A 14,081-nucleotide genomic window follows, 5' to 3' on the forward strand; every position below is an offset into this window, starting at 1 on the left:
CTGGAGGATCAGTCACAGTCTCTGGTTGAGCAAGGGGATTCCTCTGTATCATCTGCCTGAGCTCTTGTTGTCCCTGAGCCACCCCTTGAACCACATCCATGAATTGGGTCATGCGGGTCCTCATCTCGGCGAGCTCTGCTTGTACACCTTCCATTGCTCTCTGTTGATTCCTTCGGGTACCGTACCGGTGAATTCCTGAATCAGCTATCCTACTAGTGGAACACCAAACAATATGAGAACACCGCATCGGTACCTGTTATGCAAGATATAACAATGAACGTGCAAATGTAATGACATGTTTATCAAATCCAAAAGGTATTCTACCCCCTTGATTCCAGTCTCACATCAGGTGAATAGTGCAAGAAGACTGAGTCATGGATAAACTGCTGAGATCAAGATGCAATAAAGGGAAACCATCATACAAATGAGTTCAAGGGAAGGGGCCTTAGCCAAAAATACATCAAAAGAGGATCTCCACAACAAGCCTGTGGATTATCACTACACAGCAACAAAGCAGTAAGTAAAGAGAGGAACAAAAATCAGGAATCAGCCTCCTGTATACAACCCATAAGGACTGCTCCTCACTTCATCCAGTAATGCCACCGTGTCGGGATGATCTGGAGATTCTATCAAACGCCGGATAAGCATATTCCTCTTGTGAATGATCCCATCCAGTTCGTTGATGTGCTCTCTGTAGTAATTCCCATCATCTTCTCCGAATACCTCTTCAAGTCTGGATTTCTTCAAACTTGCCAGTGCCTTGAGTTCTTCAATATGTCCTTGAGCCTCATTGAGTTGATCTGTGATATAGCCATTGGTTGATCGGGCGCACAGCAGGTTATGGTTCTTCTCCTTCAGCAAAGTCTTCAATTTCTTTATCTGACTAGTCAGTTCGGCTACCGTCTCCTCCTCCTTTGCCTTCCGAGAAGTTGAAAATGCATCCCATTGCTCTTGCCACCCAGCTAATTTACCATGAGCATCCATTAACTGCTGCTTGACTCGCCTCAACTCAGAACTGGATGATCTCAAGGCTTCGTCTGTCTTCCTGAAGAAGTCCACCTCCACAGCAAATTTTCTCTCTGCTTCCTTTTGCAATATGACGGCTCCCCCCTTCTGATATTCTGCCTCATGGAATTGATGCATACAGTCTTGCAACTTCTCCCTTAAATCCGAGTTCTCGGTTTGAAGTCCCTCTATGGTGTTCTTCAACTTGTCGTACTCCTCTCGGCTCACCATTGTTGACTGCTCAGGAGTAGGTGGATACATAGGTTCTTCAATAGGAAACGGAAGACCAAACTCTTCGATTCTTCCTTGAAGCCACTCTCCATACTGAGGGTAAGTTCTACAATCTCCTTTCCCAAGAATAGTTCTTCCTCTCTTGATCACCTTGAGCCAGGCCTCCGCTGCCTTACGGGATACAGTCAAATCAGGCGAAGAATGGAAAAACAGAGATTCTTCCACATCCTTTTCCAAAGGCGGAGTTCTTAAGGCATATCCAAACTGTCTAACTGCTAGAGAAGGATTATAGTTGATTCCTCCTCTTCTTCCTACCAACGGTACATTCGGGAAGTTCCCACAACTGTGAATAATATCTGCCCGAAGCAAGCTCCGGTCAGACCACCGAGAAATATCTTCAGCTCTCAACCCCATCAATCTCTTCGACCAACTCAACGAGTCCTCGACATCAATGAACGCTCCTGATTTTGGTAGGTGAGAACTGAACCACTTATAAAACAAAGGCGCACAACAATTCAACACTCCTCCTTTTCTATTCTTATTCTTGTGGTGCACTGAATGAAAGAAATCTCCTAGCAAGGTCGGCACTGGGTTTCCCAACACTATGAGGCGTATTGCATCCATGTCCACCAGTTTGGCCACATTAGGGAACAAGACAATCCCATACATACAAAGAGCCAACACAACATTGAAACCCCTCTGGTCACCATCTTCCAGTTTCTTCTTTGCTTCTCCCACTAAGAAACTCAGATGAAAACCATTAACTTCTCCCTTCTGACATATATTAGCCTTCAAGACTGATTCCCTCAAATGTGTGGTTGAAGCAACCATGCTGAGATCGGGCAGACACTCAGAACTGTAGAACAACAACTGTGACTTGATAGGAACTCTGAGAAAACTGGCAATCTCCTCCAAAGTAGGGACCAAAATATAATCCGGGAATGTGAAACACCTCAATGGAGGGTCATAAAACTGCAGTAGCGTGAATAGAGCATCATGTTGATCTTTGGAAAGAACCGTGGCGAAACTTAGAATCAAACCGTAATCCTTTCGGAATCCTTCTAGAGAACTAGGATCCATTAACTTCATCAGTTGTTGGATGGGCTCCAGACAGACCACCGGAAACTTGTAGGCGACGAGTCTCTTTCTGCCAATATCCATCTTAAGAGAACCAGAAAAACCCCGACCAGAATCAAGAAGAAGATGTAAACCCCCTAGAAATGGATAAACATGTGTTAAATGATATGAATGCAGAATGATGTGATGAGGTGAATGCAATGCAGTGGCATGTCAATCAGGATTGTTGTATCCGCTTGAACATCTGTCAGGTTGCACTGTCTGAAGAGAAACCCACTGAGGAATATAATACAAGATCAAAGCTCTGCTCCAGAAAACCGGGTTGGTTGGAGGTTAAGGTTTCCTGAATTTAGCCCGCCCCTCATTGGTAGGTTCTAAGAACAGAAGTTCGTCAGCTTCAGCCCTTCAGTCGAGAATAATACGTTTACCCCTGAAGGTTTGGCATTATTACGGGATGAAAAGACCTTCACTGACTCCCCTCAACAGGACATCCTAATAGCAAGTTCCCAGTCTCGGGGTCCTCGGATTGATCAGCGAGAATGCGCCCACCATATCTAACATAATCACGTCTCGGAGGAGAGGCCTCGACTGAGTTCTCGGGAAATGGTCACCAGAGTCGACGATTTCTAGAGGAACATCCTGCCGTTACGGAACATCCGTAGGACACAATATATCCAAAAGAAACCTCGTCTGGGTGTGGTTCTTCACGAACGACTTAACGTAGCAACATGCCACGCAAGCCTCATGATTATCCACTCTAAAACCTGTGTGTACACTCAAGCCTGGGTAATGGGCTTATCTCTCATAGAGCACCCCATCCCAACAAACAAGCAAACCACTAGCAGATACAGCAGATGCATGCAAGTAGGTAAGCAAATAAATGTACAAAAGCATGAACACCCAATAAACAAGAAAACACACAAGCTAGGAGGGACTCGCTTAGGGAAGATGGACCAGCAAAAGGTCAACTTCTTAGTGTCCCCAGCAGAGTCGCCAGCTGTCGCAACCTGAAAAATACAGTGCGCCAAAAAAACAACCGGCGAAAGAAAAAGACAGAAGAGTCGCCACCGTGCGTTATTCATCCCAAAGGAGGGGAAGGAAACGCTCGAAGTAAACCTGAAAAAGGAAAGGATAAGACGGGGTCTCGCAACCAAATCTTGGGTTCGGGAGTCGGTTATGCGAAGAGAAGGTATTAGCACCCCTACGCATCCGTAGTACCCTACGGGATCCACTTCTGTGGTTCTTGTCTAAAGGGTATGAGTTTATCTAATACACTATTTACTAAAAGGGGTTAAAGGAAAATGACTCGCACGGATGTCGCATCCGTTGCATACGTATCTCATCTGAATATGAGAATCAGAGTCTTCGTAGCTCGGCTGACCTATGGGTTTGGGGGTTGTGTGCTCGCTAAGACATCGCGTCTTATGCCTACGTATCTCATCTGGAATGAGAATCAGAGCACGCCGTAGTTCGGCTAACTATGGGGTTATGGATTGGGTTTTGGACGAACGATGTTACTACGCAATCTACCGGATGCTCGACCTTTGGAGTCTTACTCGCCTGTAGTAGAAGGAGTAAACGTGCGTTGAGGTGTTTGCGTTTTAGGAACGCTCATGCAAAAAGGAAGTCCTAGGCGAAGGAACAGTGCTACCTTAATTGGCATGCAAACGGGAGACTGTGCGAAATCTCGCATCCTATGGGGAAACGATCACACCACACAAAACATGTATCTTAAAGCAAAATGCCACCAAGGGGCTCAAACATTGCCTCCTATTGAGGTCTTCCAGCTAAGAAAGCGGTAAAAGTAAGGGTAAGAAGTAAAAATACCACACGGATAAAGATCCGAAGTTACAGCAATTAAAGGATAAGCAACCCTGAGATCTTCCCAAGCTAACACCATCAAAGAAAACCAATCAGTATGGGTAATCGGAATAAACCTCTGGATGGCATCCCTGCACGAGTATGTGAGCCCTCACAAAAACTCGAAAAAAGGGTTAGGCAAACAGGATGAAATCAAAAGAAAACAATGCCATGGCAACACAAGACAGGTTAGAACAAAACAGAACAAAAAGGACGGATGTTGTCACATTCGCGACTGCATCGCCTAGCGAAAGCTTAGCGAAGCTTCGCTGCATGCTCGCCTAGCGAAGCGGCTAGCGAGCGCCTGCGCGTTTTGGATTTCTCATTGATAACAGTTCGATTTTAAGGATTCCAAACCCTATGGCATTCATCTCAGAAACGAAATTAATTAAACATTCAAAGCAATATTCACATATTCATACACAAATATAAACCCGTGGGCAAAACCTGATGTTACCTCATACATTCATAGTATTCAGATCCAAGGCATAAAGTAAGAGGAACAAAGGCATACCTGATGAGAGACCGGTTAAAATTGACAGACACGGCAGGATTGGCAGAGCAGCGTTAGGGTTTGCGTGAGGCGGAGTGAACTTCCCAGGGCTGCCTGAAGGTCGCTGCAGAGTAGTTCCAAGGTTTCCTTCTCTCAAGATCTTTCTCCAGTGAAGCTCCAAGTGAAACTCCAAGTCTATTTCAAAGTGAATTTTCCTCTACTGAAACCTCAGTATTTATAGACTAATTCTCGTGGACTTGTGGGCTTGGAATGAGGTCAACTGAGGCCCAAGGCTTTTCTGTTATTTCCTGAAATGCGCGCCCTTCGCCTAGCGAAGGATCTGCTCGCTAAGCGAGCGTGACAGTGCTTTTCGCTAGGCGAAGCATCTGCTCGCCTAGCGAGCATGACAGCTCAACAGCAGATTCTTGCTTCTTCCAGCTTGGCGATTTGTGCGGTGAATAGGCCCCATTTGGTCCTGTTGGTAGTACCTCAAGTCTTTTCCTTGTATTGACTGATCATTTGAATAAAACCCACAAAGTGTCCTGGATGATGTTCAAGCTTCTTGGAGCTGATTCTGGTTGACATGATGCAATGTAATATGAAATGCTAAATGACCTAAAAAATGAATGCATGAATGAGGAGGGCAAATTTTGGGGTGTTACATGTGGTTAAATATTTTTATCTGTTTTGATATCTGTTGTTTGTGTTGTTTATTTAGACCTGTTCGATTAAGTGTGTTTAAGTTGGAGTGATGTTTGTTGTTGACATTGTTGTTACAAAAAGTTATTAGTATATCAAAATCAAAGATTACAAAAATTGAAAGTAGGTACTAAATTATGATGCAGAGGTTGCTCCGAGATTGAGATATTTTTTCTTATGGTGTCTGGGTTGACGACATATACTACATAATCTTATCATTTTATTAGTCGTATCCATTTCTATTATAATACATGTGTTGTTTGGCCGTCCTTTTCTTTTTCTTCCCATCTCATCGTTGTGTCAAACTATGTCCCTTTGATATGGAGGTCAATATTTCTCCATTGGTAGCACTGAGAAGCTTTTGTTATAAACATTCATGATGGTAATGGCCTTGTAAACATCAGGTAGATGTCTGTAAGCATCCTGGCGAGTAGGTGCGCATGCCGCAATGACATGGGAGCAAGGAATACAGAAAGCCTGGAACTTGTCACAGTTGCACCAACTTCTGTTTAGTCTGACAGCATAGGATAAATTTGACCTACCCTCATTGTGGTCCATCGTTTCATGTACACTGAAATTTTGCCTATGACGGTCAAAGATTGTAACCGCATGTGTGCTAGCTTTGATAGTTTCCTCTTTCATCATTTTCATACAACATTCACTGAATAATTGATCTGACATTAACACTGCACTCCATCTTTCGCCTCTGGTTGCGAAGGTCGATGCCAACCTAAAAGAGGTTGTTCTAACCAATGCGGTTATTGGTAGATTTCTAATGCCTTTGGATATGTCGTTCATGCATTCTACAAGGTTTGTTGTCATGTGGTCCCATCGACATTCTATATCAAATGCCCTTGTCCACTGCTCTAAAGGTATGTTATCCACCCACCTTCCTGCATCTGCATTTGACAATCTAATTTCGTCACGGTAATTTTAAAGTGACGACCGAGTTAGAGCATACCCTGCATTCACCAATTTTTTGCGAAGATTCTTGTCTTTGATTGCACGCGTGAAATTTTGTGCGATTATGTCTAATGCAATAGACATGGGTAGAAGGAGGATTATGTCATTCGTTATCATGGTTATTGTAAGCACTCTCAATAGCAGCATGTCTATTTGAAATCAAACTGAGATTGATTTGTAGAGCGACATATGTTCTAAGATGACTAAGGAAGAAACCTTAATGACATTAGTCTTTTTGATTATTGTATGTAAACACATATTCATATTAATATCAGTTGATCCGATTTCGACTTTCATCTAAAATATACATTATTTTTTAAAATAAATTACACAACACACATAGGTGTCACACCAATTGGTGACTCCTTTAAAACCTAACACACATGTGCCAATTGGATTGGCTGCACTAGGTGTACAAGTCAATCCAATTGACACCACCTCTTTAACTTAGAGAGCAGACGTCAATTCATCTGGCGCCACCTCTTCAAAGTGGGGTAGTTTAAAAATTAATTTGAAAAGTGGATTATTTTGATTTTTTTTTTTGAAAAAGTGGGTTATTTGAATAATAAATTCTCAATTACAAATGAGTTACTTAATTATAAATCGAACAATAGTCATATAAATTATGAATATTTTTTATAGATATAATATTATAAAATAATTATGTTTTTATTTTAGATATATTTTGAGTTTTAAATATTCAACATTTTTCTGAGTTCTTCTTCATTAAATTAAAAAGAGTTTTAAATTTTACTATTTATACTTATAAAAGTAAAATAGGAAAAAGAAAATGGAGAGAGGAAAAATTGAAATAAAAGTGAGAAAGTGTAAGAAAAAGAATTATAGGAAAAATTTAAATTTTAAATTAAGAGAAGAAAAGAAAGAGTGAGATAGTTAAAAATAAAAAATAAAAAATAAATGGGTGAAAAGAAGGTAGTTTCAATTTTTTAACATTTACTAATTAAAAAAATGGCTTTTAACTACTACAATTTTTATATATTAGAAAATTTGGTTTATTTTAATGGATAGATAGTTGATGATTTATGCAGGTGAATAATAAATCGGAATTTTAAGAGTATTATTATAATTTCACGGAGGTAGTTAGGCACACATAAAGTCTAGGATTAAAAAAGCAGTCCCAATTATGGGTGAAAAATCGGATCATGACACGCCGAATCGATCCACGCATCCGGAAAAAAAATGAAGGGTTGGAATTTCATACCGCCTACCAGCTTGGTCTGTCCGCCTTTAGCCCGTTAAAAAAGAGGCGGGACGGGGCAGAGTACATGCTTGCCACCTACTTTCTAATATTCAATCTCAAGGTGTTCTTTCATTGGAATGGATTCAAGAGAGGTGATGATTGATAATGTGCAAGCTTTGCCAAAATTAGGTGGTGGTTGTTGAGATAATTACCTTTAACATACACTTTTGAGAATAAACCTCCTTGTCATAGGAGAAAAGAGTTTCTACCAAAAGGGAAGAATGAAGGGTGGATGTGGCTATTATTTATGTCTAGAGGCAGGAACTTTGGTTAACGTCTATACAGATGGAATTGTCTTAGTAATCAATGGTGGTGTGAAAATGGGTCAAGGTTTACCTATAAGTATCAATAAAGTTCCTAATTCTTGTCCAACATTTTGCAAATTCAGATATGTCTGGAGAAGCGGTTTTAGATGCATGTCAGCAAATAATCGCACGCATGGAACCTATTGCTTCCCAACATAAATTCAATACTTCTGCTGAGCCAGTTATTGCGTGCTATGCAGAGAGAAGATATCTTTCTTCCCATATTAGGTATTTCACTTAGGCGACTGCATTTGCCGAGGTTTAAATTGACACCTTGATTGGAGATTTTCACACCAGACTAGCAACTATAATTTTGGACCTCGACTACTCTCTGAACCCGACAATAGATGTTGGGCAGATCTCGACTACTCTCTGAACCCAACAATAGATGTTGGGAAGATCGAATGAGCTTTTGTACAAGGTTTGGGTTGGGTTGCTTTAGAAGAACTTAAATGGGGAAATGCAGCTCATAAATGGATTCCCTATGTGGACCTGCAGCATATTGAGTGATGTTACTATGAATTTGGTTTTGAAATGATGGTCAAGCACTCAACAACTTTGATCCGACCCAAAGTAGTAACTACATGCAAATGTTGTTGGACAAGTTTCTTCACTCTCTATTCCAGCTTAATGTTGTAAATGATAGAGGGAAGAATTGTGAAAAATATAAACCCATACTATATATTGGATAGGACCCATGAAAAAATAGACCCAATTTAAAAGATCAACACTTTTTCTATCTAACCAAAAGTGACACTATATAACTTTTAAAACATGATTTTATTATTGAAAAGAAACAACCATTCTTTACATCCTAAACCTTCAAATCCTATACTTCTATATGTCATTTTATAACCCAAAACAGCATCTTCAACCCAGAAATTCTCATACTGGTAACTTCTAAGAAGGGTCCATAACTCAAAACTGTATCTCTACTGACCATTTATACATGTCTTCAACTGAAACTGGGATGTAGAAAGTTGTCAACCCAGTCTCTGACTCATACTTGAACTCATTTTCATTATCACCCACCACACACTTCACTGGCCTCTGGGAACAGTAAACCCCAAATCTTCCACTTCCTCTCACTTTTAGGCTAACTGATGCGGCTACTCCTTTTTGATGGATTTCAAACTGTTCCACAGCTCCTCCAGTGTTGAACATATCCAATAGCCCTATTGGTGCAAACCAAATACCTTGCGCGATTTCCTGTCAAAAAGCATCAATTCATTCAGCATATCATGTTCATCGGTACCAAACAAACAATTCTTCGCAATATCTTGTATAACAAACTTGCTTAAGCCTTACCTTGATTGGATAGAAATGGAAAAGCTCGTATTCTAGAACTTTTAATGTCACTGGCATTGAAGCACCCTTTGGTAAAAGAGTTATGTTACCTGAAATGTGGATGCTAGCCAATATTTTAATAAAGTTGAATTTCACAGTAGCAACTTCACTTCTTGAAATTCAAAGATTTTAAGCTCAATGAAATTACCTGATCTATAAGAAAAGACAACAGCATCTCCATTCCAATCAGCACCAGCTACTTGAGCAATAAGATCAACATCAGAGGTACAGACAGAGCCAGTAAGTGTCTCAGGGGTTTCGCAATGAATACGGTTTTTCTTCTCTATCTTGCACCACCCGGCACCTTGACAGTTAAATACACCAACAACTCCACAACATTTGTTCAAATTCCATATCTTGAGCAAGCTGAAAATGAATTTTAATACACAAGATTCAAGCATACCAACTAGTGACTACTAAAGAAAAACTCCTATCAATGACTGTCTCTGATAGGAGCTGAACTCCGTCTCTTGAAGTTACAAGGTCAAACTCTTAACACTGAATATCAGATAGAATATTTAACAAACCTTTTCCCATCTCTTGCTGGATCAACAAAGAGAGAGTCAACAGTGGGTCGGGCGGGTAACTGAGCACGGAGAACCGAGCCATCAGGAAGAACCAACTTCTTTAGAAGATCAAAATTATGCCTTCCTGGTTTATCACTATATACACAACAAAAGCAACATGACGATATTAGTACATATAGTCATGTATAACCAAATGTTGAACAAGAACTGCAATGAATGTCAATATACTACCTGACATAAATTGGGCCTCCACTGATCGCACGAGCTGCAGCATGATACTCGGCTGCCGGGTGTAAACTCTGAAATTACCAATATACTTTTGTTAACAAGAATATAGCTATTAAAAGGTACTCAAAATACAGATTCACTTCTACTTACATGAAACATGTCCCAGTCAGGTTGCATGAACTCTCCAAGGAAAATTGAGTTATACGTAACCGATGAAACATGAATGGTATGAGAAGCAGGATCATGTGGGTAAAAGTCATCAGAGGCTCTCACAACAGCAGTCTGCTTGGCACTATAGAGGCCATCAGTATTGTGACACATGCAAGAAATGCATCCGTTGTCGCAAAAATTTCGAGCAATAGAAGCCTCGAGAGCTTGATGATAGCTACGTGTGATTGAGACTCTTCCGCCATGTCCTGAACCAAGGGTCTCGATAATGTTTTGCACATCAACTTTCACTCCATCTACTCCGCACGAAGCTAAGTAAGCATGGAGCTCATTGTAGAAATCAAAGACCTTTTTCGGATGAACCAGACCTAACCCATGGACAGTCAAGCTGTCCATGACGGCGTCTGGTTGATTTCCTAGAACGCCCGGGGAGTGTATGGGGTATGCTACAACAGTGTTGAAGTGTTCCATTCCAATTGCTGTTGGCTTCACTCCACCCCAATAACCAGCTAGAGCATGCCAAACATATACATACCTGCCATAGAAAACCAAAAATTCAGAAACATAAAATAAGCAATTAAGTCATGATAATTCTTCTGTCACATAACTCAACAACTCGAAGAATACGAATCATTTTGAAATGAATTTATAGGATTTCAGGATGCTAGACGATACTTCATATTGTGTAGTTGCTTTGTTTGATCTACAACATGCTCCAAGCCATTCCCCCCACCATTCTTTTGAAACTTAGTGTTTTCTTTAATACCAATCAACCGTGTCGCAAACCTGCAAGAATCATATCCCCGAGGATCAGTTATACATTTCTAAATTAGGACTTTTTCTATGCAATGTGCATGAAAAATGCTAAATTAAGAAACAAGATAAAATCTTACTGTGCTCCTTCTTGTACAACAGAATCGGCATCTTTTGGTTTACTCTCAATCTGTTGCCAACCATCATCGATGATGAGAAACCGTGGAGATGCACCTCCCTCTGATAGGCTAAAGGAGAAGAAATGAAATAAAACGCAGCATTTCAGTAACTAGTTGGTGCCTCTAAACATCATCTTGATCTCTTTTCACTTACCATAAAAAAGAAAAGCAAGACACTCATGTTTCTCTCACAAATTACCTTTTCAATCCTTCCTCAATACCCTCAGCTGTGACATCAGTATAGAAAGCATCCCATGTGCACCAGCCAAACCAGTCAACGAAAGACGGTAACTGTGTAAAACCAATCGATAAAAAAGTTAGAAGATCTATTACATAACTAAAAGATGGATCTATTGGTGATATGGCTAAGATAAGATTCTTACTATTTTCTTCTCGCGGTGCAGAAAAGTTTGCATGTGTTTTTCAACAGCCCTTAATAACACGCAGAAAAGAAATCAGTAACACCACATTTGTCAAAATACAAATCACAATTTCACCAAATGAGAGAAAATTTTTTTTTTCTATAGCTGCAAATGACTTTACAACATCATAGGGAAACAAAGAGAAAAGATCAAATAGACAAAAAGAGAAAAACGCGTCACTTGACAGCTTGACTGATGACTTCAAAAGGGTTGGTTCCAGCATGCATGTAGACCAGGTGAAGGCCTTGATTGGTCTCAACAGCAGGATCTCCTGCAAAACCACACACCAAAAGCAAAATCTCGTTTCGATTCTCCAAAAAACAGCATCTTCATTAATCATAGCTTCATCTCATCATCATTTCATGTTTGTAACTCACCACTTTCAAGGCAAATCTCTATCTCATTTTTGTCATTTCCTTGCAGAACAGCGCGGAACTGGCCTTCCAACAAAGGAAGCAAGACAGTGTAAATGACAGGAGAATTTTGCTTCTGATTTTTACTTTCTTTGATCTCTATAAGTATGAATTGGGTTTCCAAAGGGATATCCCTTCCACAAGTTCCTACTCTATGTGTCATCCACCATAACTTGAACCGAAAGCAACACAAGAATCGAAGATCCCTGTTCATAAATGAATTCAACTCTATCATTTCAACTTAATATAACCAACCATTAACAACAAGAATATTCAAGACCCGGACTACTATACATAGGATCGGTTAAACTGTATTTTAAATAGAAAGTCACAAAATCTTTACCACGGTTAAAATGTGGTTAAATAGACTTCTAATTATTTTGTCGTGATTAAACCGTCACTAACCTACCCAGAACCTACAAAAGACTGCTCTAAAATATTAAGAATTAATGTTGTAAATGGTAAAAGAACTTACTGTAAGACACCTATGGGAAAGACATGGATGCTTTTGGTGTTGGAAACAGTAGCACCAATAAAAGCACCTGTCACAATGCCTTTTCCAGTTCCTGGTGTTAGTACAATGTTGTCCGGAACTCCACTGAGTATCGTCTTCCCGTGAACCACCAGATTCCCATTGTCAACCGATATCTTAGGTGTCACCGTCATGTTCGAACACTTAACTGCAACAAACACGTATCAAAAATTGATAAGCACAAAACTAAATAGTAGTACCCCTTTACTATATTATAACAATCCAATGTCACAATACACATGAAAACAATAAATTAAAGGAAGAACTGTTTTATTAGAACTTCATATTTACATATTACAAAATATTTTTTTAAAGTAATAAAGTCTAGCTATAAATATGTGATATGAACCTAGAGACTTATGATGATGATGACAGGTCCTAAAGGTTAAGCGTGAGTTAGACTTGTTCCTATCTGGTTGTGCACATGAAGGAGGAGTCCTTATCCATCTTTTGGAGTATTGCTCTGAAGCTACTGCTGTTGTTGTCCTTAACATGGTTGTTTGTATGTGTACTAACATCTCGTTACAGAGAAAATATGTCTTAGAGTTAGACTTTGTATTTCAAGAAAAATCCTATTTGTTAAGTCGGTGTCACCGAGTCAAACCAGTGAACACACGCAAGAAACAACAACACGTACGTAGAAACAAAAAAAAAAACTGAACTCTTGCATTTCATAACTACACCACCGCCAAAACAAAAATAGTTTATAGTAATACTCACCGAAAAATAAAAGCGTTATACTCTGTGGTGTTAAAAAGGACGAAATAACGAACAAGATAATTATGGTTGCAGTTTGTCGAGAGATATTTTGAATGAGTATAGAAGAAGCGGAATAAAGCGCGGTGAGGTTTTTATAGCATGTGCAGTGGTAAAAGGTCGAGCTAGTTCTAGACTTCACATGGTGACACGTGGAGACTTGGAATGCATTGTAGTCCAGGAAAATTGGTAAATTATTACTGTCTTGGAAATGACATGAACAGAGATATTTTTTCAGTCTTAGCCCCAAAATAAAATAATTTAGTAGATGCGAGAAGGCTGATCATAATTCTGCTCAAATGAACAGGCATGGTATTCATTCCAAAACTCATATTTATCATGTCATTTGAGCACATGAAAATAAAAAGTAAATGTTATTGTTAACAAGTATGTCATGATACAACAAACATCCGAGTATTATTCGTTTAAGTGAAATTGATACATATTAGAACTGTATAGTTATTAGTTTTGAGATTTTTTAATAGTTTTTTTTCTTATACCTCTTTAAAAATTTAAGATTAAACTTTTATCAAAATAATTTATGACTGACGTGTTGTATTAAGTAAATTATTAAAATTTGATGGGAAGAGGATTGTCTCCAGGAGAGAGCAGTGCAAATCTGCACCACTAGATTCTCATTAGTCTTTCATTTCTTTCTTTTTTTAATATTTTATCTCTTTATCTATTTTCAATCAATGGCTCACATTCCACTTAACCAAAAATTGAGAGAATAAAACGGGAAAGAATGCCCTTCCAATTTGATGAATACGATCATCATCTAAATGACATCCAAAAATATATTAATTTGAACACATAACATAACACATCCAATTTAATATAATAGACCAATAGTCTAAATAGA

At 39.4% G+C, this 14,081-nt stretch overlaps 1 protein-coding gene across 2 annotated transcripts; it reads right to left on the bottom strand.

The window, feature by feature from the left end:
- Nucleotides 1-8,655: 8,655 nt before the first annotated feature.
- On the bottom strand, nucleotides 8,656-13,343 carry LOC127096887 (probable galactinol--sucrose galactosyltransferase 2). 2 transcript variants are annotated; one of them, XM_051035422.1, is made up of 14 exons: nucleotides 13,184-13,343; nucleotides 12,407-12,611; nucleotides 11,896-12,137; nucleotides 11,699-11,789; nucleotides 11,480-11,528; nucleotides 11,296-11,387; nucleotides 11,058-11,165; nucleotides 10,840-10,950; nucleotides 10,147-10,699; nucleotides 10,000-10,067; nucleotides 9,769-9,903; nucleotides 9,390-9,607; nucleotides 9,203-9,291; nucleotides 8,656-9,103 (listed from the first exon to the last, which is right to left on the bottom strand). In XM_051035422.1, the coding sequence occupies exons 2-14, from the start codon at nucleotides 12,595-12,597 to the stop codon at nucleotides 8,813-8,815; spliced, it is 2,238 nt and encodes a 745-aa protein (XP_050891379.1). In that variant the 5' UTR covers nucleotides 12,598-12,611; nucleotides 13,184-13,343; the 3' UTR covers nucleotides 8,656-8,812. The 2 variants fall into 2 exon arrangements, with proteins under 2 accessions (XP_050891379.1, XP_050891378.1); XM_051035421.1 differs by lacking the exon at nucleotides 13,184-13,343 and adding an exon at nucleotides 12,813-13,079.
- Nucleotides 13,344-14,081: the final 738 nt, after the last annotated feature.

This window comes from Lathyrus oleraceus, chromosome 6, assembly GCF_024323335.1.
Source record: "Lathyrus oleraceus cultivar Zhongwan6 chromosome 6, CAAS_Psat_ZW6_1.0, whole genome shotgun sequence".
Taxonomy (NCBI): Eukaryota; Viridiplantae; Streptophyta; class Magnoliopsida; order Fabales; family Fabaceae; genus Lathyrus; species Lathyrus oleraceus.

What these genes read in the sequence shown, in the direction of transcription:
- LOC127096887 (XM_051035421.1), bottom strand. Translation starts at nt 12,981, where the DNA reads ATGTTAGTACACATACAAACAACCATGTTAAGGACAACAACAGCAGTA. An exon ending in ATTGAGGAAGGATTGAAAAG is followed by an intron (nt 11,166 to 11,295) that starts GTAATTTGTGAG and finishes CTTCTCCTTTAG; the next exon opens with CCTATCAGAGGGAGGTGCAT. An exon ending in GGAGGCCCAATTTATGTCAG is followed by an intron (nt 9,904 to 9,999) that starts GTAGTATATTGA and finishes TTGTGTATATAG; the next exon opens with TGATAAACCAGGAAGGCATA.